The following is a 25,337-nucleotide window of genomic DNA, read 5'->3' on the forward strand; positions in this document are numbered from 1 at the left end:
CATATCGCATTGGTTGCAACTTATACTTGTAGAGTAGATTGCCAAGAGTGTAGAAGATCTAAAGATCGACTCCTGTCACATGCATTCTCCACCTTTCCAACATGATTGTCTAAACTATTTAAATTTCTTACTATATTTAACAACGATTCCTTTTAAATGTAATTTTAATTGAAAAAAGTTTTCTTTCACTCACGGTGAAGGAAGTGAAGCTCAGGACCTGACCCCCCATCTCCTCCCCTATTGTACGCTTCCAATGGACCACGGTAAACTGATGCCCATTCATTGTGGCCTTAAGAAAACTCAATCCATTTTAATTTTACTATTTAAATCCAAAAGATTTAGATGGAAAGCAATTTTTTATAATCAAATAAAGAATGATTTAGACTTGGTGATATAACCTCATTTAAAAAAGTTATCTTATTAAGTTTGAAAATTTTTACTTCTTTTCTCTTCTATTCAATTTCCCTTGCAACAAAACGGAACCTACAGAATCCAATGGCTTTGAGATTGCATTGGTCAAATAAAGCTTGTAGGACAGTTTATATACCTACAGAAAATGGAGCTCATTGTGCACCCCGAGTCTGCAATCCTATTGTGATTGATTTAGAAAATCTCCAAGTTGGCTCGATAGTAATGAATACTGAATAGCAAGTTCAAATCTATAAAACCAAAAATTAAGGGACAACAGACGTCTAAATACAAAAAAGACTCAGGCCTCATAATGAATGCCCAAAGTGCATAGTTCCAAAAATATCCAAATGGAATGCCTATTCTAGTAGGAAAAAAATGCAATTACCCAGCCTACAAAGGCGCCCATCTTGCTTAAACAGGATACTTCCCCAAGAAATATTGCAAACCCACCATTCTTCTGTTCATGTTCTCCTGGGTTTGTCTGTGTAGAGGAGGAAGATCAAAGCTGACTGCTCCCCCGCCACCACCCCCCCCCCAACAAAAAAAAAAAAAAGCAGTGTCTATCAGGGTACACTCTGGGTTATGGTCATTGGATTCATCAATTCTGTGAACTCAATATCACGGATTAGACATTCTGACGTTCGAATCTCTGCGCTGCACGATTAATTGGTTCCTGAAAGTACTGTAGGGATATAAAAATGGCTTCCTGTGCACAATAAACTGTAGAATAAGGGACCAGTTTGATGAACAGATTAATAATATATCAACAAATCAAGCAAGACGGAAGGGTACCTCAGTTCGGATGGTTCTACTCCCTTGATGAGGACATGTATTTAGGTATGAATGAAAAACCTGATGCACATCTTTTACCTGAAAAAGCAATGAACTTGATATCAAGTAAAATCACCGGCACGTGGTTTCCCACTAGTAACCAAAGTCACAAAACCTGTCTTTATCACACCCCCACCCCCACCACCCCCCCACCCAAAAAAAAAAAAAAAAAAATTCACATAACCTGGTAGCCAGACCAAAATCAAATACGGGAGCACGGAAGTAATGGTTCTGAAAAAAATAAGGAAGCAGGAGTTCCCCAGAGATATTTTGTAAATGATGATTAATATGAGATATTAATTGTTCAAAGGCAATTAAAGTTTCTCTTCGGTGAACATAATTTAGGCGTGGAAACTCCATCATATAAAAACCAGAAGGCAACAAGATGTTGAACAAAGTTTAATCATGCTGAAAGAAAGCTCCAGTTAATGTTTTACCTTTAAATTACTGTCTTCTTCAACGCTTTCCTCTAACCCAGCAAGTCCACCAAAAGCAATCAACAAGTGCCTATGAAAGCATAGCCCCATCGGTTAGTAATCATCTCAACTGGATCACAAAGTATATACTAATAGCAATCATGCAGCATGTGCACAGCAACAAACTCAGCCTAATCCCAACTTAATGGGGTCGGCTACATGGATCCATACAAAATGAGAAAAAAAAAATTCCAAACAGAAATGGGGGAAGGGAAAGATGAAAAGATGAGAGATGAGATAAGAAAGAAGATGAGAGTAAAAGGAAAGAGGTACAGCCCAACAAGTCAGGAAAATCTTAAATAAATGGGGTCGGCTACTTGGATCCTAGCCCTCCAAAGAAGATTTGATAAGTTTGCCTATTGATAAGTTCAAGTTGAAATATAATATAGAAAGAGCAAAAATTGCCAAGCAGAATCAGTGATAGACTTCACTTCCCTCAATGGATGCACGGTTACCCCATTCATTGACTCAAAACTTCAAATGATACCCCCAAAAATAGACACAAAGTGGACACTCTAAAACTCCTTCCCTAAATTGATGAGGTATGTACCTACCAAATATGACATGCACACAGTGTTAACTATGGCCTGTATTCCTTATTCTTCCTTCTTTTTTTTTGGGTTGGGGAAAGAAGGGGGGGGGGGGCATAAAGATTTCCTTATAGGCGGTTAACACAGAAAACCTAGGCTACACAAAGAAACCAAAAATAGACCAATAGCTGAAGGAAGTAGGAAACAGATCCTCTTGGCCCACTAAGAGCCATAAGATTTTAAAAAAATATGTCCTACATAATAATACAACTTGTCTGTTTTGAAATTGGAATTTTTTTTTTCCAGCCAAGATGTACAGATTATACATTGAAACTTAATCCACCATTGGAAACTTCTTAAATCCATATTTAATTTACAACACTAAAACTACTGACTTACATGACACACTAAACTAGATGAAGCAATGTATCCGTTCACTGGCTGGTTCAACCACCACATATTTATTACCTATTTCAAATAAAAGGTACCTGAATTTAGGTAGAGTGAGCTCAGATGAATTAACAATGAGACCATGCTCTGAAGTTCCGATTGCATGATCATATCCACCCTATAAATGAAAAAAATTAGAAGCTAATAACTGAACTTCTGCAGCTTCGTAAGAAATAGATGGATGGAAACAATTGATACCTCAAATGGGCATTGCTTAAACACAGAGGTGATATTGGAAGCATATCGCACTTTGTAACCCCAGTAAAATCCCATTTCCCTAGGCTCGGACAATGTCACAACTTTGTGTGAATAATCTACAAATCAGACCAGAAGTTTCAGATTTTAGGGAAAAAGAAAGAAGAAGAGAGATCCAGCAAAGTATTGATATCAAACAATAACTAAGAAAATGCAAAAATGGTTCATCTAAAATGTTCATGAGTTCCAGATTTGCATTAAGAGTGTTATAGCATTCTTCAATGTCCAATGAACCAGCCACTAAATCTCATAGTATATTGAAAATGATAACTAAAAAGGCAGGGGGAGGAAAGAGAGAATGCATCAATTTAGTTTCAATTTTTGCTACCACCATGAACTGATCTATTTGGACACAAAGACATTGGGGGCGGGGGAACAGGTAGAAGCAGAGAAAATCAATAGAGTACTTATTATACCTTGTTCCAAATGGCGGTTGCTTCCCATGGCTACAGTTACCCGAATTCCAGCTTCAAGTTCTTGGTCAATGACAACATTCTGCACAGTTTTGCACCGTAGCCAAATACAATGAAAAATTAATACTTTCATCTTCAGTCATAACTTCTAATCAGGTAAGTACCAAAATAAGCATGTCCTCAATATGATATTATGATCTATGAAAACTGAAGTTAGCAAAGTTCAGAGGTTTTGCTTCCATAGAAAACAAAATATTACTCAAATATTCCTTCTACTGATTAAACAACACAGCAAGAAGGGAAAGGAAAAGTTAAAGAAGCATAAGAGATGCTCGGTGAACTCGGTCACAAAAAGGACAAGCTGCTTAGATACTGACTTTGGGATTTTAAAGTCTTCCCATCGCTAGTCTCAGAAGGACAACCCACTTAAACACTAAATTTCTATATTAGTGCCTAAGTCAGGCATCATGGTCCACACCTCACCCCCACCTCAGAAGTAACTTAAAAAGGGGTAAAATAAAGCTCTTGCACCTGATCCTTGCAGCTTTTATCCACATAAATACGGAAAAAGGTTAGCTACCTAGGTCGCTAAGCTTGGTAATGCCAGTTCTTGGTTTGAGTGGAGCCAAGATGATTCAACCATTATGCCTGTTGGATACCTAGGGGTCTCTAGATTAGCCACAATTCAGATTTCATGCCACATCAACAGCATTCTCCTCAATGTAATAAACTATTCCTATTGTATTATCAGCCAGAGTCCAACATTCAAAATGTTGACCTTTTTTTAACCACTTTTCAAACTTTATACTGCTACAGAGGGAGAACTACCACATGATTGGCTACAAGTGGACCTTTTCAAGGTACCATATGGCGGACTTTGTACTGAAGCCAAGTTTGGTGAACACTAAGATTATAGCTATCAGTTTCTCCTTCTATTCATTTTCTTCACTAGTTCTTTTTCACACTTTTTTCCCCTTTACATAATATTAATTGATTGATGAATGATTTTTGACTTCTTAATCATGGAACAAGTAACTCTCTTCACAGACTTGGTCCGATGCTTGGAGAGCTTTCTTCAGGGGATTGAAAAGTTTGGGACCTGTATTGAATTAAGAGGGAGAATTCAAATTTCCAAGAAAGAACAAGACATAATCAATTTTGGAAATGTGTTCCATGACCATCAAGTTCTGCCTTTCTGAATCTGGCCAATAAGAGACAGACAGACCAACACATCCCACACACGTAAGCACCCAAAAAAAAAAACAGAAAGGTAAACAGAGTTTAGGGCTTCTCATATGTTTGGAACGCATGGTTGCCTCCATTGATGCAACAGACCAACAAGACAAGTTGCATCAGGGCCCAGCAGAGCATTTCAGGTTTATGTCTACATGTACCAAAATGAATTAAGAACTATTAGTGTATCAAATGGGCTGGGCTCTTGCTGCATTTTTGATGCAGTACCGACAAGGGTCTACAAGAGAAGAACCAAGACCAAGGTCAACCCAAGTGGCTGACTGGGTCGACCAGATCTGGTCCAAGTCAGCCCACGATTTGGGCTGCTGATGGGGTTACTAATTAGTTATTTAGTTTCTATTTTTCAGTCCTAAATTAGTTTCTAATTTCAAGTCATTGTTAGTTTCTAACTTCTGTTTAAGCTAGTTTCTAATTTCTTTATATTACAATTTTCTAATTTTAGTAACTACATGTTAGTAGTTTAGTCAGTCAATATTTAAAAGTTTTGATCTTCTATTCTTTGTAATCTAACACCCCATCATTATAACTAAAGTAGGGCTGCAACTGCAGCCCACGATTTTGACAATTAGAAAAAAAAACTTCATGTTGCTACCGCTGGGTGTTCTCTATGGCTGTACCTTTGTGTTTGATCAAGGGTTAGGTATTGGTGTGTGATCCGATCGACACTCCGCAGCGAGAAGTCTGAGTGGATCCTTATTATTTTCTGGTCTTCTTGTTGCTATTACTCTCTTTCAGCATCTCAGGTAAGTAATCTGAACTTTCTGAAATTTCTGGGTTTTAAGAGTTCCAGATTTTCTCCACTGACCTGTACTTATCTAAGAGACCAGCCATCTGATGGCTTTGAATTTCTAGTCGAGTGTCGCACCTGCTGAGAGGAAGAATCGATTCCAATTTTAGAGTAATCAGGCCAGGGGATTGTCTGATATATTAAATCTCTCTAATCTGGTCGATCTCTGTTCTAACCCACTTTGACCATAATTCTGGTTCGATTGTTCCAGCTGTTGATGCATTAAATTGGTAGCCGTTGTTCATGGTTCAGCCTCTATTATTGGACCACTAAGCCTCTGTTTATCCTGATCTCTATTCAGCTACAGAAATTCTGAAACTCTGAGATCGATAGGGCTGATCTGTGTTAATTGATTTCTGTCTTCTAGTGTACTGTAGTGACCAGAATGGTGGTCGACTGGTCTGGTTTATTTTCTGTTGTTCTTTTGACATGTGGTTCATGTTTCTAAGGTGGAGTGAACCTAGTAGATACCCTTGCTAATCCTTGTGATCTGTTATGCTGATCTGACCAGTAGCACTGTCTTGTTGAGGTCGATACATCACTGTTCCAGATCTGAAGTATTTTTTTATTTGCTTCAATTGTTCCACTTCTGTCCTCTGGTTTGTCCGCAGTTTATTATAATATGACTAGCTATATTAAGGTTTGGGTTGGTTATCGTTGTTCTTTGGTTTAAAAGTTACTGTTGTTTGGGTCTAGTTTGATTGTTCAAATCTAGTCCTACATTAAGTGGTATCAGAGCATGGCCGAGAACAACACTCCCACCCTAGCTTCTCTTATGGAGATGTTACAGAATATGAGGACTGAGATGAAGACTGAACAACAAGCTTTGCGGACTGAATTAAAGGCTGAACTGAATTGTGCTTGTTGACTATAGAGACCCCACCACAACAGCCTACCGGTGATTCATATACAACACCCGAAGTGGAAGCCCCATTGAATGTAGCTGCTCAGTTGGCTAACAAGAGAGCAAACCCCAATCTATGACCACCACAGAGGGTTCTTGTAGTACAACCTACTTTTGAATAACATGTAAGGGGTTACTTTGAGACGGAACGTCCTACATATCAGAGGTACTCTGGAGATTCACAGAAGGTCAAGCTCGATCTGAATGAGTTTGATGGGAGACATGACCCCCAACTATTCTATGATTGGGTAGTGGCACTGGATGACTACTTTGATTATTATGATTTACCTGAGAAACGGAAGATGAAACTAGCTCGTGCTAAGCTAGTTGAGGCTGCTCGTGATTGGTGGAGGACCTATGAACATGAACTGGAACACCGTGGTAGAGAACCTACTAGTTGGGAGGAGATGAAGCTTGAGCTATCTGATAAATACTTGCCATGCAACTTTAGATCTCGCATACAAGACCAGCTGAACTCTCTTCGTCAAGGGTCTATGGCTGTTGCAGAGTACATGAATAAGTTTGACGCACTTTATTCTCGTACAGGCATAAGGGAGAATGAAACGCAACTGTTATCTCGGTTTCGACTAGGATTGCGAGCTGAAATCAATAGGGGAATCGGAGTGGTTGATGTGTATTCAGTGAAAGATTGCTTTGACAAGGCCCTACGAGCAAAGGAGCTTATAGCACAGCCAATTAGAAGGTTTGGATTTCAAACTGGAGAGGGCAAGAAAATTTTTCCAGCAACTAAACCTAGTAGCTCAGCACCCCCAAAGACCACTTTTCCTCCACGGTCTGATCACAAAGGAAAGACACCCATGACAGGTAGTAATAAGTTACAGTGTTTCCATTGCCAAGAGGTAGGACATTTTGCTAAGTCTTGCCCACATAAGCAAAGGGTTAATGCAGTAGCTGAGGTTGAAGATTCCAATGAGGAGGACAAATCAGCTCTTACCCCTACCCTTTGGATGATGATGATGATGGTGGATATGACTATGACATGGAAGACACTAATGAGGATGGCACTCATGGAATAAACATTGTTACTCGCATATTGGTGGCTGAAACCAAAGGAGAGGACTAGTGACTAACTGCATATTCTACAGCCGTATGAAATCAGGTGAGCATACTTATCAAATTATCATTGATAGTGACAGTTGTGTCAACGTTGTTTCTGAAGCCTTTGTGAATAAAGCAATCTTGAAATCTGATCCTCACACTCAGCCTTATAAGGTATCCTTACTGAATGGTAATACCATGGAGGTAAACAAGAGGTGTTCAATTCCTCTAAAACATTACCGGTATGAAAAGAAAGTTTGGTGTGATGTGATCCCAATGAAACCCACAGATGTCTTGCTTGGTCGTCCCTGGATGTATGACAATGATGCCATGGTTGGAGGAAAGAAAAATCTGTGTACTTTCAAATGGAAGGGTGTTCCTACGACTTTCTATCCGGTAAATGTGCCGGCTGAAATAAGGCGAAAGAGATCCCTAAGGTCAAATCAGAAGGACATTGACAATGAGAAGAAGGTATTAGTTGTGCCCACAAAGGTAGTTGCTAGCTATTCCCCGCAAATCGTTCTTATGCACAAGTCATGAGACTAGAATGGTTATGGCTCTTGTTACTAGGGAAGTCACTCCCCAACCTGAGGTAACACATAGTGCACCTATCAGAGAACTCCTATCTGATTTTTCTCACTTAGTCCCTAATGATCTCCCAAATGAGCTACCTCCCATACGAGACATATAGCATGCTATTGATTTGGTACCTGGTTCGGTTTTACCCAACCTTCCCGCTTACAAACTTAGTCCTACTGAGCATACTGAGCTGAAACGGCAAGTAAATGGGTTATTACAGAAGGGCTTCATTGAGGAAAGCTTAAGTCTTTGTGCAGTACCAGCTTTCCTCACACAAAAGAATGATGGTTGTTGGTGTATGTGTGTGGACAATCGTGCTATCAACAAGATAACAGTCAAGTATAAGTTTCCTATACCACGACTAGATGATATATTGGATATACTGTCCGGGGCAAAGGTCTTTTCCAAGTTAGATCTAAGGAGTGGCTATCATCAGATTCTCATCTATTCCGCGGATGAGTGGAACACCGCCTTTAAGACCAAGGATGGCTTATATGAGTGGAAAGTCATGCCTTTCGGTCTGACGAATGCACCTAGCACCTTTATGAGGGTTATGACATAGATCCTTCGTCCTTTCATTGGTCGCTTTTTGGTTGTTTATTTTGATGATATTCTGATATACAGTAAGAACCAAAAAGAGCATATGGATCACTTGAGGCAAGTTTTGAGAGTACTCCGAGTTGAGAAGTTATACATTAACCTCAAGAAGTGTTCCTTTATGCTGCCCAAGGTTGCATTCCTTGGATTTATAGTGTCATTAAAGGGGGTTGAAGCTGATCCGGAGAAGATCAAGAGCATCATTGATTGGCCCACACCTAAGATACTAACAGAAGTCCGTAGCGTCCATGGCTTGGCTTCCTTCTACAGGAGGTTTATTCGAAATTTCAGTGCAGTTATGGCACCCATCACTGAATGTATGAAGTCAAGTAAAGGGAAGTTTGAATGGACAGCTGCAGCGACCAAAGCCTTCACTCTTGTGAAGAGGAAGTTGACAGAGGCACCCATCCTACGCCTACCAGATTTTGACAGGGTATTTGAGGTAGCTACAGATGCTTCACATGTTGGGCTAGGAGGAGTGATAATGCAAGGAAGACACCCCATCGCTTTCTATAATGAGAAATTGAATGAGGCCAAGAAGCGCTATTCAACATATGATCTGAAGTTGTATGCAGTCGTCCAAGTGCTACGCCATTGGAGACACTACCTCATTGATAATGAGTTTATTTTGTACACTGATCATGAGGCCTTGAAACACCTTCACTCACAGAAGCCGATTAGCCATAGACATGCCAAATGGGTAGCCTATTTGCAAGAGTTTGTATTTGCTATGAAGTACAAGACGGAAAAAGAGAATACAGTGGTTGATGCACTTAACCGGAAAGTGCTCACACTTAACACATTTTTAGCACATGTTATTAGCATTGATCAGATACGAGGTGAGTACGCATCTGATTCTGATTTCAGTACTGTTTTTATGGAGTTACAACAGGGTGGACAGCACCTAAAGTACTCTATTCATGATGGGTACTTGTTCTTTGGCACACAACTTTGTATCACAAACTCTTCCCTACGTCATCACATCATACGAGAGTTACATGGAGGAGGATTAGGAGGATATTTTAGGAAAGATAAGACACTTGCACAGGTGACTGATCGATATTATTGGCCATGCATTGGACAAGATGTCGATCATGTGATCAAGAGATGCCGTGTATGTCAGTTGGCAAAAGGGGGAAAACAAAACACAAGTTTATACTCCCCACTGCCAGTTCATTATGCACCATGGCTTGATGTTAGCATGGATTTTGTTCTTGGACTACCCCCTATTAGAGAACGATATAATTCCATTATGGTGGTTGTGGATCGTTTTCCTAAGATGGCTTATTTTATACCTTGTCGTAAGACTTTTAATGCTTATCAGGTTGCAAAGCTCTTTTTCAAAGAAGTAGTATGATTACATGGGCTACCAACTAGTATTGTGTCTGACATTGATGTTAAGTTCATGAGTTATTTTTGGAAGACATTGTGGTTGAAGACAAATACAATGCTAAACTTTTCAATTGCATTCCATCCACAGACAGACGGACAGACAGAGGTGGTGAATCATAGCTTGGGAAACTTGTTGAGGTGTTTGGTTCGAGACTATGAGAAGACATGGCCTTCTATTCTTGACATTGCAGAATTTTCCTACAACAACTCAGTGAATAGGACAACGGGTCATACTCCTTTTCAGATCTTGCTTGGGGTTCAACCTAAGCAGCCTATTGATCTTACGTCACTTCCACCCCAAGCTCGAGTTAGTACTGAGACTGATGAGTTCTTGCGTCATATTACTGAGGTGCATGCCAACTTCCAACGACGTATTGCCTTGGACAATGAGGTGTATAAGGCTTCTGTTGATCATCATCAGCGTCATGTAGAGTTCAAACCCAGGGACATGGTGATGATTCGAGTAAATCCTGAACAATTTCAGACGGGTGTCAATACCAAATTACATCCACGGAAGATGGGTCCCTACAAGGTGCTGAAACGTATAGGACCTAATGCTTATGTGCTTGAGTTGCCTCATGACATGACCATAAGCAACGTGTTTAATGTGGCAAATCTTCACCTTTATGTTGCGCACTATTCGGATGATGGAGACACGGAACAAATGTTGAGGTTACCCCAAGTCCCCAACTGAAGCCACCTACTTCTGAAGTTATTAAAGACGTCTTGGATGATAATTACAAGACCTCCCGCCATAGCACTGGTTATCACACTTATCTTGTCAAGTGGAAAGGCCGTCCCCGTAGTGATTGTGCTTGGATTCATGCTGATGATTTCAAGAGGCTTGATCCTGACTTGTATGAGCACTACATGTCCTTTATCCATTCGTCGGAGTCAAATGTTTTCAAGCTGGGGAGAGCTGATGTAGTATCGACAAGGGTCTACAAGAGAGAAACCAAGACCAAGGTTGACCCAAGTGGCTGACTGGGTCGACCATATCTGGTCCAAGTCAGCCCACGATTTGGGGTGCTGATGTGGTTACTAATTAGTTATTTAGTTTCTATTTTTCAGTCCTAAATTAGTTCCTGATTTCAAGTCATTGTTAGTTTCTAATTTCTATTTAAGATAATTTCTAATTTCTTTATATTACAATTTTCTAATTTTAGTAACTACATGTTAGTAGTTTAGTCAATCAATATGTAGAAGCTTTGATCTTCTATTCTTTGTAATCTAACACCCCATCATTATAAATAAAGTAGGGCTACTACTGCAGCCCACAATTTTGACAATTAAAAAAAAAAAAACTTCATGTTGCTGCCGCTGGGTGTTCTCCATGACTGTACCTTTGTGTTGGATCAGGGTTAGGGATTGGTGTGTGATCCGATCGACACACTACGGCAAGAAGTCCGGGTGGGTCTTTTATTATCTGGTTTTCTTATTGGATTCTCTTCTCCAGCAGTTCAGGTAAGTGATCTAACTTCTCTGCAAATTTCTGGGTTGGTTTTCTCCGTTTTCTCCCTGTCGGCTTCACTGTTGTTGGAGGTCTGACCACCTGATCAATCCCATATTCTGATCGAAGGTTGACCATATCCAGATGGGGGATCGACCTAATTTTGGGATCAATCTGGCCACTGGACCTTACTGAAGTGACCACTAACTCAGTTCTGGCCGATTGTCAAATCTGCCCAGATTTAGGTTCTGATTTCTGCTGTCTGTTGCTGTGAAATTCTGGACTGTTAGAATCTGTTGATCTGAACCTATTGGAGGTATTATATTGTTATTAATATTCCTGGTTTAGTCCTAAGACTGCTGCTGATTTATTTCGATTCTGTGTTACTGTTCATTGAGATCGATTGTCAATTCTGGTTTGTTGAAGTCTGATTTTCTGCTATATGTTTGCTGCTGGGTTTGGTTGTTCCTTGTTCTAAAAGTTCCTGCAGTTTTGGGTCTAGTTGGGTGTCCAATCTAGTCCTACATTAATTTTACTGTCGTTGCTGTTGTTGTTCTTTATTTCTTCTGTTGTACTAACTTTGCTTTCTCTTATCTTCAAATAAAATATTTTATTCATAAAAAGATTTTAGAAAATGTATACTGGCATTAATGCATGACCATGCTTTTGCCTAGTCAGAATTTTGACCTCTTTACAGCCTACCATCCACAACAGACTGAATGGATGGAACTGATACTGCAGTACAATATGTGTGGCTAAACTTACTGACTTTGTTGATGTTAAAGGAGTACTTCACAATACAATGCAAGCTGTCAAATAGAAACTTATATTTGTAAACTTAATTAGGTAAAACAACGATCCTCACAGAAATTGCCCACATGATCAAAGTTAAATACCAATATACCATCTATAATCTATAGAATCTCCTCATGATAAACAGATCTTGACAAGTGCAACCAGACCTTACTTAGACCAACATCGACTAGTGTTTTCATAGAGTCCCTATCTTTCTCCTTCAACGTTAAACCTGCACAATTTTTATGATGATGAATGAATGAGCAAGGAAGAGTGAAACAGACACTATCAAGCTAAACTGCAAACAACACAAAGTTCACATATCAAGACGCTCTACCTTTTTTCTTGGGTGGGGACATAGGGTATGGGTATGGGAAGAAGATGACTTCCATCATCTAGAAGACACCTTATAGCAGGAGTGAGACCCTATGACCAAGAAATTTAATATTTTTTACATCTTCTCCAATCTCAAAGCCTACTCTTAAGATTGGAAAGCTGCATGATGTACAGCAAGGATGGAGTCATGGAAGATCTATTAACAACATTCTCATGCATTATGGAAACGTCTAATCATTGTCTCACTTTTGTTATTTTTTTAGCCCTTTTGGGTATTCCCATCAGAAATTGGGTAGTTGTTCTGGCTGTGATTACCCCATTACCTGTTATATACTTCAGAGTTCAGTACTAGTGGATTCAACCTGGTTCACTAGGTAGTTTTTGAAAATTCAGTTTCGTAGTAAACTTGGAATTTTTCTGGCAATGATTACCCCATTACCTGTTACATGGTTCACAGTTCACTAGTATGAGGATCAACCTGACTCATTGGGTAGTTGTTCTGGCTATGATTAACCCATTATCTGTTACTTGTAATTGTTGGCTTTATTTCGTTAGTCAAACAAACAATAAATGACTTCAAGCTAACAATCATATATATATATATATATATACATATAAAGCCATTACCTTCACGATAAGGACCCCATTCATGCTTGCGTAGATGGTGTGGAGCATCAAGAGGTGGCAACAATCCCTGCAAAATCCAAACAGAAATGAGTGCACTGAATAAATAAGGAACATGCAAATCAAACAATGGGAAAATGTCCCATCAAAGTATCGAAAGTTACAAAGACCGTGGGATTCATACCACAAATTTTAAGCTGTTATGCCGAGGGAAGAGATTCCGTCTTAGATACTGAGGTGTCTCGAGATACTGCAATATCCTTACAAGAAATAGAGCACCACTTTCACTGCCATCAGCATCCCCTGCTGTTGTAACACTAGAATCATCTACCGAAACACTCTTATTGTCGAAAACTATCACCTGTCAGATCAAGAATAAGCTAAACCCTCCCATAAATTTGTCAATTTGAAGTTCAAATATACAAAAGAAAAATCACAATCTGGTAAGCATGCTAATTTCGAAATCCCAATGCCTTCTCTCAACTCGAAACAAATGAAATGTTCAAACACCTCACAAAATGACTAGAGAGATTAGCTCAGTAATCGAGACTAACCTCATCGACTCGGAAAATTGTAGCAGCTCGAGCTATCTGACCAGCCAACTGGGGAAAAAAAAATTTAAGTGTGAGGGTGGCTAGAAGATTGAAGCTCACTAATTGAGGACTGGTAAACACGAACATATAAAGAATAGGGAAGATTACTCGTGTTGCGAGTTCGAGCGACTGTGCGTTGTCGATGATGGAGCCAGATACAGCGATGCTGACTGTTGGTATCTCCTTGGTCTTCTCGTTGTTCTTCTCCTTCTGTCTCTTATTCTTCTTTTCTTTCTTCCTTGTCTCTTCTTTGTTCTCGTCTGCGTCTCCATTGATGAGCTTAGCGTCCACTCCATTTCCTAGCTCGTTCTTCTCTTCTCCATTCTCTGCCTCGGTTTCGGCTCTCTCTCTCTTCTTCTTTTTTCCCATTGCCGTCGATCTCTCTTTGTTTTTCGTCCCCCCTCTTGTCTTCTTAACAAAGGTGCCACAGAGGGCTCACAGGTGGGAAATGATACAGTGATTCCGAAACCACTATTTGAAATAGCCGATGGCCATAAGCTTGAAGAAAGCGTTTGATTGGTATATTGGCAGGTCAGGGTTTGGGCCCGTAGTAATGGATTCATAAATCGGAATTGGATCGATCCGGCTGATTCACAACTGTATTTGTACCCTGCTTACACTAACCGTGCCTGAAGTGGTGTACTAAAAGTTCGTGAATCAAGTAATTAAAAATTTGAATCTGCCAGATTTGGAATTGGATTCAGCCGATTCAAACCCAATTCATGATCGGCCTCCATCATCAATTCCGATTTCATTCAACAGGAATTAGTCACAAATCGGGCCTGAATCCTAGAGATACTCAGCCACATTTGGAATCGTTTCGACCGGATTCAACAGAAATCAGGTTTCCGATTCTGATTCAGTATAAACCATGGTTTTAAAAATCGGATCTTCTGGGATCGGTATTAGCCAAGACAGATTCCCAATCTTGACCGATCCACTGCTAAAATATAAGGGAAACAGCTCAACCTAGTCCGATACCAATAGGTGGCCCCTCATGCTGTACTGTGCTTAGCATACATGTAGTTACTGTTTGATCATTTAACCTGAATAAATAGAAAAAATCTGGACTGCAAAGATGTTCATAAGATAAAATAATACCCTTCACCTTGTTTCCTTCATGGTGTTCTTCAAACAGAATTTAGTTTTTAACCCTATCTGAAGTTTTAGTATTGGCGTCCCAAAGTCAGATTGGACTGAAATTCCATGAATGACTAAAGAAATGGAAGTTTTTTTTTTCTTTTGGGTAACAAAAGAAGTTGAAGTTCACAGCATGTAAAAATGGTTTAAGCCCTAACCAAACTCCCACATAGCTAGCCATGTAGCCAACATGCCAGCATGACTACCGGTACTATGGGTGCCAGAAACCTAAATCCACAAATAATATATAAAAATTAAATACAGAGTTAACATTTCTATCGGCTTGAGTGAGATTCTAGTTGCAAGTCATACACCCACAAGACAAACAAATAATGGAACTTGAACCATCCATCAGCCTGTCCTGGATCAAGCACTGCATCCGAGATTCCCACCATTCACTAGTCACTAATGTAGAACTGCAAAAGCACAGTGGTTTGAAGGTATTTACACAATTGCACTGCATTGCATTGATTCTGCATCATGACTGGCTTAAGCTGTTGCTGTCTCGGAATGTGGACTCTTATCTCTCCATGGCATTTGCTTTCAGGATCTGCATTATTCAATCATATCTCCATCTCGCTGTGAAGGATCTTGATCTAAGAGGAGTTAGTAACTCTAGCATTGCTTCAAATGGGAGTTTGGGAACTAACCTATAAGAGGTCCTTGCCTACTGAACAATACAAATTAACAGTCTCACCCTAATCAACCACCTTCCAGGCCCTAACCTCAAGTTTCATAATTTTGTCATCAACACCTCTCACAGCTAAGACAACTGAGCAAGCAGAGCCAACACTAATACATATTTTGTATGGTTGCAATGAATAGAGATGAGAATCAAAGAAGACAGCGGCATCTACAGCCAATATTTGAAGCATGGTAGGTTGAACCTTCCTACCGTCCACTCAAGAATCCATTTTACAAGAAGCAGTTCTACTGGTTGTATTGAAATCCAAGAAAATAACGGATGTGTTATCCTTTGTCCGCAGAGTTCTTGCCTCACTCACCACCAAATTTGCAATCCTCTCTGCCAAATTCTCTTTGTCGGCAGCATATCTCTCCTTCATCTATGCATATCACACCTTGTCAGACTTTTACATCAAGAGTTCCTAGGGTAAAGAACCGAGTAAGGAGCCTACACACATACCTGAAATACAAGCTGCACTGCCTTCTTGACGCTAATGACGTCCCATAGACCGTCACTGCAGATAGCCCAAAGTAAAGGTGTATCACAATTTAAAATTAAAAAAAAGTCCCACCCATTCCCATCCTTTCACCTTGCACTTAAAGTTGTGATGGAAAATACCAAGGGCCAACATCCAAGGATTTTTCATTTTGCCAAGGAAGCTTTTGCTTTGAGCAGGGGTAAAGGAAATAAGCATATTGATCAGATGAGAGATTTTGTTGAGGTCTCCTTAGAAAGAGGAAGGATTGCGATTTGGTTTTAATTTTAAAAATAAAAAATTGGAAGCTATAAAGAAAATATTTCGAAACTTTTGAACATCTTATACATTTATTTTCTTTTTAAAATAAACTTTTGAACACTAGGTTGCTCCATAGTGACCTAGTGGTCACAGGTTCGAGTATGGAAAGAGCCTCTCTGTGAAGCGGGGGGTAACGCTGCATAAATTATGACCCTCCCCAAACCCCGCAGTAGTGGAATCGTGCACTGGGTACACCTTTTTTTATCATCTCAAAAGTATGAATTCAAAATAATATGGGTTGAGGGCTGGGGGTGGGAAAGCACAACAGGAACCAACTCTCTTGTAAGAATATAGGGATAACACATAAACCACAAGATTAATCAGGAGAAATAACAGCAGCAGCACTGGCTGACGATCCTACTTGTCAAATAATGCCTCTAAGTTTTAAGTTGTAACTACCATTCAGAATAGTTACGTATCACAGAAAAAGGTGGTCAGGATTCACCCTGACTTCTGGCCAAACCTAAGATGTACACATATCCAACACCGCTAACAAGAGAACCAGGGTTCAGGAAAATGAGCGATTTGTCAGGTGGTCACCATTTCTTTCTTTTTTGTTTTCCCTCTATATATATTTTAGTCATCTAGGAACCAAAAGAGCCAATGAATGATGAAGTAAACTTAGCCATGTGGAAGTAAAACAAAAAATTGTAAGGAAAAGCATAACTGAATGAGTAAAATGGGGCTAAAGGAAGAAAAGTTTTCAATAAATAAAACTAGAAGCAAAGAATTTATCAGAAGATTCAAAACTGGAATCACCTTGCCATTAGAACAAACGCCTTGCTTGCTTTATTTATTTGCACAACCTGACTTATGTAAGGCTCTGAACTAAAGCGGGAATCCTGCTCTTTCAAAAATTTGTCTCCAAGCATCCGGGCAAGGTTCAGACCTGAGTGAAATAGTTCAAGGTTTATACAGTTAACGGATGATCAATGATGCAAGTATGCAAACTGTCTTGAGATACAAGAATTTGAAGCATCACCACATAAGCGTGTTTCCCCATCTTTCAATGGTTCTCCTGTTTGTTTCAATCGATTTCTTTCAGACTGGCTAGTTACTCTATGGTCTTCCGTCATCTTGATTTGCTTGCCGTTGATACTGACAAAAAGAGAATATCTGAGTTTGAGGAACAAAAAAAAAAAAAAAAAATCTCAATCAAGTATTCTAACCACATCAGAGGAAGCCAATCTCAAAGATCAGATAAAATGCCACTAGGGGCAACAAGATAGTTGAGAACGCCTTTTATTTAGTATTCCAGACCATTTTCTTCTGAACTACTGTCAAGAGGCCCCAGTACATTAACTTCCTCATTATCTAGAGCTTCCCAAGTGCTTCCCTCATTGCAATTCTGTAACTTTTTCTGTTCCAGTGCTGCTCAAAAGTACATATGGATCACCTTATGATCTGCTCTATCTTGTATGAACAATCAAGTTCTAGATCATTAATAAGTATTCATTTGCCATATTTGAAATAGCATGTTTTCATACTTTCAGTGAATGTTACAAAAACAATGGTATCTTCTTAGTGCAAGATCTATTATGAAAGTTTGACCTTGTATGTGTCCCCCTTATGGGGGAAATATCTCCACTTTCAACAATCTCTCAACCTTGTCTTAGAAGTTTTCAGGAGCAGACGTAAAAACAAAAAATGAAAATAGTCTTGAATGAGTGACAAGAAGTGAGGTCAAGCAAAGCAACAAGTTCTTTAACAGATTCAGGCACTCAGCTATAAGTCTAAAACAACAGCAGAACCAACTACTAGAGTATGCTCACACTAAGAACAGGTTTGATATATGAAGCAGTAAATGATCTCTCAGAATAATAAGGTTCATATAAATGGAAAATCATTTCATCAACAAATGAAGTAATAACTAAAAATAACCATACAGGCACAAAAGATCTACCTCCAAATTCATCACACATAGAGTGCTTAAATAAAACACCAACACTGACATTAAATACATAATGGTGCTTGCATTATGGTGAAACAAATCAAATAATCGAGGGAAAAATATCACGTACTTCACCACACAAGCAGAATCTCCAACATTTGCACATTGTGCAAAGAACTCTTCCTCGCCATCAGCCCAAACCAAAAGCAACGTTGCAGTGCACCCCTGAAAGGAATTGTTTATTAAAATATGTACAGCACTACCATTAAGAATTTTCAAAACACAAAATTCGTTTTATAATAAGATATTGATATAAGAACAAACATCTTCAAGAACCATAATTACAAGATCTGATATAATGGAAATAAATAAATAAGCATCTTATCAATGTAAAAGTCTCATTTTCTTCGTCTTCTTTCCAGGTAAGATTTAAAGACAAGTCTAACCAGAAAAAACTCCAAAGCATCACAACTTTAAAATTTAGTGTTCCTCTTGAAAATGATAAGCTGGCAAGGACAAGAAATCCTATGAAATTTTTACCTCCTAATCTCTTTCATCTTTATAGCTTTGACTGTAGTAATAGGAGCAGCAGTAGAAACAGGGATCATATTTCAGCACAGATTAGGGCCAGCCTGAACCTGCCCTGACTATCCACCCCAAGGGTATTACCAGGTTGAGCAGGGAGGAGATAGGAGGACAATAAGAAAATGGAACAGATGAAGAGAGATACAAGGCTGTAACCATTCAAGACGACCCTTCACTAAATTTCAGGTTGAATTGCAGTTGGATAGACATCTCTGACCCCAGATTACACTATGGTCCAGTCTTTGAGAAACTGAAGCCCGATTTTGCAAGCTGTATTTGTGCACCTGTGTTCAAGAATTTAGAGTAACAGTCTTAATGTGGAAGAACTTGACCACACTCTAAGTTCCTTCAACTTTCTTTTAGCTTATGTAGATTTCGAGTAGAACAATCTAGTCCGACCAACAGTAGCCACTAGCCAATGTAACTATCCTAACCCAACCAAACCCAGGTTTCAAAAAACAGATAAGGACCCTGAATTCAATTTAACTCCTAGAAGGTCCCATGAATACAGCCGTTAGGGATTTTTGCAGCTGCGAGTAGCAGAAACAGATCAGCAACATAAATAAAATTATAGTTTCGAATTTCTTATGTGATTCCATTAGTTATCTTGAGGGACTTTAACGGAAGGAAAATGAAAATGGATGTGTCCAAATGTCAAATAGGGGGAAAAGTATGAAAGAAGATGAGAGAGAACATATTTCAAAATATTGGCATATTTCAAAGACAACTTTTTTTTTTTTTTACTTTTGATTCAATTATCAAAAAAGCAAATGATAGGGGAGAAAACCTCATACTGATGATTCAACGATGCTTCTGTGTGAGAAAATGCATCCCTAAGGACATCTGAAGCATCACATAGGGAAATAACCCTCTGTCTTTTCTCCGAAACTGACAAGATATTTGCAACCATCTCAGGCAGCATCCTGAGTAACAAAACAATAGGACTATTATTAACTAAAATACCTTAAGCTACCATATGTAATGATCATTAAACTAGTGACAATGTGGGACAGAAATGAATTAATGAGACAGAAAATTTAAGGGACAATTACACAAATTTTACACATAAAAATTACGTTGCAACCTTTACAAGAACGGAAGCATATCAAATGGCGTCATTGATAAGGGAAACATGTAATTAAAGGGAATGGTTTTCCTTTTGATCAGCAATTTACACACAGGTTGCAGCTAAAACAGAAACCAGAAATAACCATGTTGTGTACATTTGAAGACTAAAATTACTGGTCAATATGACACTTGAATTCAAATGGTGTAAATTTTGAATAATGTCAGGGCCATTATATATTATCATTGTTAGCTTAATCTGCCAAAGAATATAGCAATCAACACATAAATCGTCACCAAATTTGACATATATCAGGACCGATGCATGGAAATGTCCTGAACAACAATGCCTTCATTGCATTTAACTTATAGCCAACAATAAAAGTGGACTATTAGTTTTGGATTAGTCCTGACTCCTGAAGCAATGAAAATGCCCTTTTTTCATTGAAACCTCATTTAACCTTAAAAGGGCACCTAGCACCCCTTTACAAGAACTATAAGGGAAAATCTCAATTTATCATCCACAACATGGTATATATTGAGGCAAAAAATTCTGAACAAATATTCTCCAAATTGCTAACCCTATGATGTTTCAGAAAGAGCATTTTGAAACCAATATAATAAAATACAGTTGGAAGAAGAAAAACTAACTTGCTGGCAGCTTTTGCAGCTCCTGCTCCACCATGCCCGTCACAGATGCCAAACAGTCCAAACTGCATAACACTCATCTATATGGTATTAGCTCATCGAAGAAAATGAATAAAATCTCTTCAATAAAAATAAGTCACAATGGAACCTGTTCAACTCCTGGAAGAGGCCATTGGTAATAGAAAACATCTTCCATAGGAAGCTTTTTCCCTCCTCGACGGACGGCCATGGGATCAGATGCCATACCAACCTCAAAGGGAATTTGGTTTTCGGCATGAGTAATTCGAACCTGTGAGAGCGAAAGAATTAACAAGTAGCCCAAATAAAAGAAAGGAGGAATCAGTAAAAAATACGGAGGAGAATGCAGACATCAACAACCTTACGGTAAGAGCTGAAAATGGGCTCAGTAGTACCTAAAGTCTAGCAAGATAATAAACAAAAAAAAATCGAACAAAAATCCAGACACTTCTCCCCATGCACCATGCACCATGCACCATGCACCATGCACCATGCACAATGCATGATAAAATGAAAGAAAAGAAAAGAGCTTAAACCACATCGTGTCAACCTTAAAAGACAAAACCACCAGTCAAACTACATCATTTTTAAGCTTATTGCAACCCTATGTATTCTCATCCAGGAGGAGGACAAAGAGGAAAGCAATGGTACAGTGTCACCATATCTACTTCAAACCACCATTATGTAATAATTCTATACACTAAGGTCAAAACAGAATACCCACACTGGAACTTCTACTCACAGATATTCTTGCTGAAGTGCCAAGAGTTATTACATCCCCATTTGTAAGCTCAACAGGTTCACTCCATTGTCTACTACCAGAATCAGCATGGTGGATTGCCAGAGAATTCAAAAGTGTTCCATTTAGGCTACCCATATCTACCAGCTCCCATTTCAATGTCTGTCAGAGAATACAAATTGAATGAAAAACAAACAAATAAGTGAATAGCCATAGATAAAGCTCAACAGTTTCACAAGGCAGGCAAATCAAAGCTGACTATGAAAGCAAAGGCTTACATTCAAGTTCCAATTTATCATGGCATGCTTTCCCGATACTTCTGTATCCTTCAGTAACATATCACTGGGAGGAACTCTCCCAAGAGTCAGCGGAAGTTGAGAAGTATTGGTCGATCGTAAGGAGAAACGAAGCCCACAAGAAGAACCAGATATAACTTCTAGGGTCAGGCTGCTTCCTGCACTTCTAACAGAAAGATAGGATGACATGTTTTACATTTTCCACAGAAACATTGAAAACAAACAAACACAAAAGAAAAACCAAAGAACACAAATAAAAATAATTGTTTAGGAAGACAAAATAAATGAAGTTTCCAGGTGAAGGAATAAGAAAATACTTTGATATCCAACAGCCTTAGGTGAATCAGCATCATAATTTGGTGCTTCCTTTCTAGCATGTTTTCTTTGTTCGATTGAGCGGTTTGACACCAGCGTACGCTTTAGTGTTTGACCAACCAGAACATCTTCCGATGGATCAGAAGTTATATCTAGAAATAAAGCAGCAGCTGGGTGAATTAGAAAAGAGACATTTTGGGATTGCTATTTGAATGAGAAGGCAGAAAGACTGAAAATGTCATTTGAATGATCAAGATAATCTAAAACCAATACAACAGGGAAAAAGAGCAAACCATGTGCAAAATGTGCATCAGTTGATGAAAGCCTATGTTTACAGGCAAGGTTATGTGCTCTTGGTGAGCCAAAACTTCGTTCTGATTGAAGAAGGGACCCCTCTGAAACATTATTCGTTCCCAATTCATTGCTTTGGTTTTGGACCAAATTTGGATCATCAGAAATGAGAGGCCTTTCTAGATCACCGACCTATAAAGAAAAGAATCAAGAAACAGGACAAGTCATTCATAGAGCAAAGACCAGTGTGCCCGTCTCATGAAATCATTCCTTCCTACGGTTATAGTTTTCAAGAAACTCGATCACAAGAGATGTAAAGCAAACACTTCGGTTAACATGTGTGATCTCTGCAGAGATCCAAAAACAGTAAAACGGAAAACGTAAAACTGTGACGTACCTCAACATAAGATCGAAACAGTCCTTCTCTAACAGAAAAATTGAAACTGCGGCCAAAGAAATTATACATTCACAGTGAAACCCTAGCTTCTGTCATCACGACTGAAATCGATTCTTTGCACTCAGCGTATACATACAAATTAGTTTGTTCAATACCTGACGAGATTTATCCTTGCATTGTTGTTGCCAATTTTTGAAAAGTTCAACGTTTATGAAACCAGCAACGAGGGTTGGCGGTGAACAATGCAAGGATAACGATGGTTTAAAAGAAAAAAAAATAAAAATAGAAAACCTCCTTCGACAAGCAGACAGTAGATGGCAGCTCAACCAAGAAGCTCAAGTCAGCCGGAGTTTTAGTCAGGGAAGAAATCAAATCTTGAACTAATCTCTAACATTGACGAATAATGCATAAGCGAAAGTGCAAAGAATCAATTTCTGTCGTGATGACAGGAGCTGAACTTCTACTCAATTTGTTAACGTCCGAAACTCACACCATGAAATCAACTCAAAACAGTCCTCATTCACGATCTACAATATCAGAAGATAAACTCCATTCGAATTCTCCAAAAATCCAAAATGCATTTCAATACAAATTGTTAAAACCACAGGGGAGCAAAATTGCAGAAGCATGGGAGGGAGAAAACCAAATATGTGAAAGGAAAAGTTAAAGAAATGCGAGAATCTTTAATTCTACACGAATCAAACAAGAGAAATGGAATGGAGAGAAAGAACACGGAAAAATAGGTTCTTCCGGATTTGGCAACTGAATTGTATTACCTTGATCGTGCGAGCTCGAGATGGAGAGAACAAGAAACGCCATGGCTTACAGGCCAAGAGGATGACGACGATGATCAGAAGCAGCATAAGGAGGATCAAACCGACAATGCTCACTAACATCGCCATCGCCATCGCAGCGTGGAAAGGCAGGGCAGAAGAGGGGAAGGCCGAGAAGGGCGCTTTGAAATGGTCGCATTTGTTTGTTAACCTTTTAAGGAGTTAAGCTATTAAAGACTCGCTACTACTTATACTAATCCATAATAAGAGATCGAGATAGAGATTAGAGAGACCCATGTATGTCATCACATACATGCATGTATGATGTATGATTTGTATGCCCATATACAACGTCGCCCTCCTCATTTCCGTACACAACTAACCACAACCGTTGATAGAAAAACGAAAATGTATCAGCAACTATCTCCGGTTAACCAAATACACTTGTGGGCCATGTATGTAGTATAACCGTTGATCATTCGATGTAAGCCAAGAGCCATTGGACAGCCACGATCTATCCACGTGTTACTTGCACGTTATGTGACTGAAAAAGCCAAAAAGGTATTTTGGTAAACCGAAAATTACCAAACACCTCGGCATTTGTCAAGATCTTAACTTAACTCGGGTAGTGTTAGGCCGGTCACCAGCCCACCGGTTCGTAGACTCCGTCCTACCAAAGGTAGCACGTGGCTCAAGAATGTAAGATTCGGGATCACTGTTGGGTAGGCTACACTAGTATTTTAGGGGGCGTTTGGTTCGAATTATCCATCGGACCAGATTCCAGGGATTCAGGATTCTGAATCTAACTCATATGAATGAGTTTCTTTGGAATAATTTCTTTTGGTAAAAAAACTGTTTGGTTACCCTGATTCTGTCACTTGATTCTAAGTGGAAAATTGTTTGGTTACCCTGATTCTGTCACTTGATTCTGAGTGAAAACTGTTTGGTTAACCTAATTCTGACCATTGATTCTGAGTGTAAAACTGTTTGGTTACCTTTGAGTCTTTGAACCCATGTTCTGTTGGAAAAAAAAAATCCCAAAAACAAAACAAAAAACTAAAATTTGTTCCACACATGTACTTTATTTTTAATTTTTTTCCTTTTCTTTTTTATGGTAATATGTGAAAAAAAAAAAAGAGTGGAACTCGTGAACTATTAAGTCTAATAGTGTAGTGCAGTAATTTTTTTTTTTTTTTTTTTTTTTTTATTTTTTTTTTTGTAAATTGAAGATGACAAAAAGAAGAACATAATAAGGCATGATTGTATTGTAGTTTATGTAATCGAAATAGGTATCGTGTATCATATAATTCAGATCTGAAAATTGCCCAAACCAGCGGATGATTTGGTTTATGGAGATAGATATGCTTCAAAGTGGATAGAAACAATAGTCTCCAATGACTTATACAAGTAATATAGGTCCTTATGATCAAATGAGAGAAGAAGCATGTAAAGGTATAATATAGTACTGAGTTCATTCAGGTACTAGTAAATGCTAATTAAGTATTTCTATCAAACAAAAAAAAAATGGATAATGAACTCAATATCATTACAATGGCTTCGGACTTTTCTTCTCAAAAAAATTCCAAAAAAGTTCATCCTACATTTTTGTTTAAATCAAGCTTCTTGACTACGTTAATAACATCTCTCAACATTCTCATATGACACTCAGATTCTTTTATTGTACCGTTCAAGTATCATTTAATATAGTCTGATGCAAGGGAAGGAGATGATGAAGTTGAGGTTTCTGAGCATAGGGACCTAGGTGGAGTCTGGTAAGTATCACAACTTGGGCTTGAACTTGATATCCATTCGAACATTCCACAACCTTTGTTTTCAACTTATAAAGCAAATATAATCATCTTATAAGAATACAATAAAATAAACATTCAAATCTTAAACATCTGAAAAAAAAATTAAATTAAATTAAACAAAAAATTTAAGAAATTCATACCCCATTTGATT

At 38.7% G+C, this 25,337-nt stretch overlaps 2 protein-coding genes across 2 annotated transcripts; both read right to left on the reverse strand.

Moving 5' to 3' along the window:
- Positions 1 to 634: 634 nt before the first annotated feature.
- On the reverse strand, positions 635 to 14,196 carry LOC122091362 (putative methyltransferase C9orf114). The gene is made up of 11 exons (XM_042661252.1): positions 13,845 to 14,196; positions 13,698 to 13,745; positions 13,328 to 13,504; positions 13,147 to 13,213; positions 12,351 to 12,415; positions 3,370 to 3,448; positions 2,897 to 3,012; positions 2,737 to 2,816; positions 1,680 to 1,749; positions 1,204 to 1,281; positions 635 to 1,117 (listed from the first exon to the last, which is right to left on the reverse strand). The coding sequence occupies exons 1-11, from the start codon at positions 14,103 to 14,105 to the stop codon at positions 1,037 to 1,039; spliced, it is 1,122 nt and encodes a 373-aa protein (XP_042517186.1). The 5' UTR covers positions 14,106 to 14,196; the 3' UTR covers positions 635 to 1,036.
- Positions 14,197 to 14,947: 751 nt separating this feature from the next.
- LOC122091361 (protein phosphatase 2C 70) lies at positions 14,948 to 23,601 on the reverse strand. The gene is made up of 13 exons (XM_042661251.1): positions 23,379 to 23,601; positions 22,208 to 22,397; positions 21,917 to 22,066; positions 21,582 to 21,757; positions 21,307 to 21,465; positions 20,695 to 20,835; positions 20,550 to 20,611; positions 19,621 to 19,756; positions 18,379 to 18,473; positions 17,340 to 17,455; positions 17,117 to 17,246; positions 16,021 to 16,075; positions 14,948 to 15,940 (listed from the first exon to the last, which is right to left on the reverse strand). The coding sequence occupies exons 1-13, from the start codon at positions 23,508 to 23,510 to the stop codon at positions 15,779 to 15,781; spliced, it is 1,704 nt and encodes a 567-aa protein (XP_042517185.1). The 5' UTR covers positions 23,511 to 23,601; the 3' UTR covers positions 14,948 to 15,778.
- Between the last annotated feature and the right edge of the window lie 1,736 nt (positions 23,602 to 25,337).

This window comes from Macadamia integrifolia, chromosome 10 (assembly GCF_013358625.1).
Source record: "Macadamia integrifolia cultivar HAES 741 chromosome 10, SCU_Mint_v3, whole genome shotgun sequence".
NCBI classification, from domain to species: domain Eukaryota; kingdom Viridiplantae; phylum Streptophyta; class Magnoliopsida; order Proteales; family Proteaceae; genus Macadamia; species Macadamia integrifolia.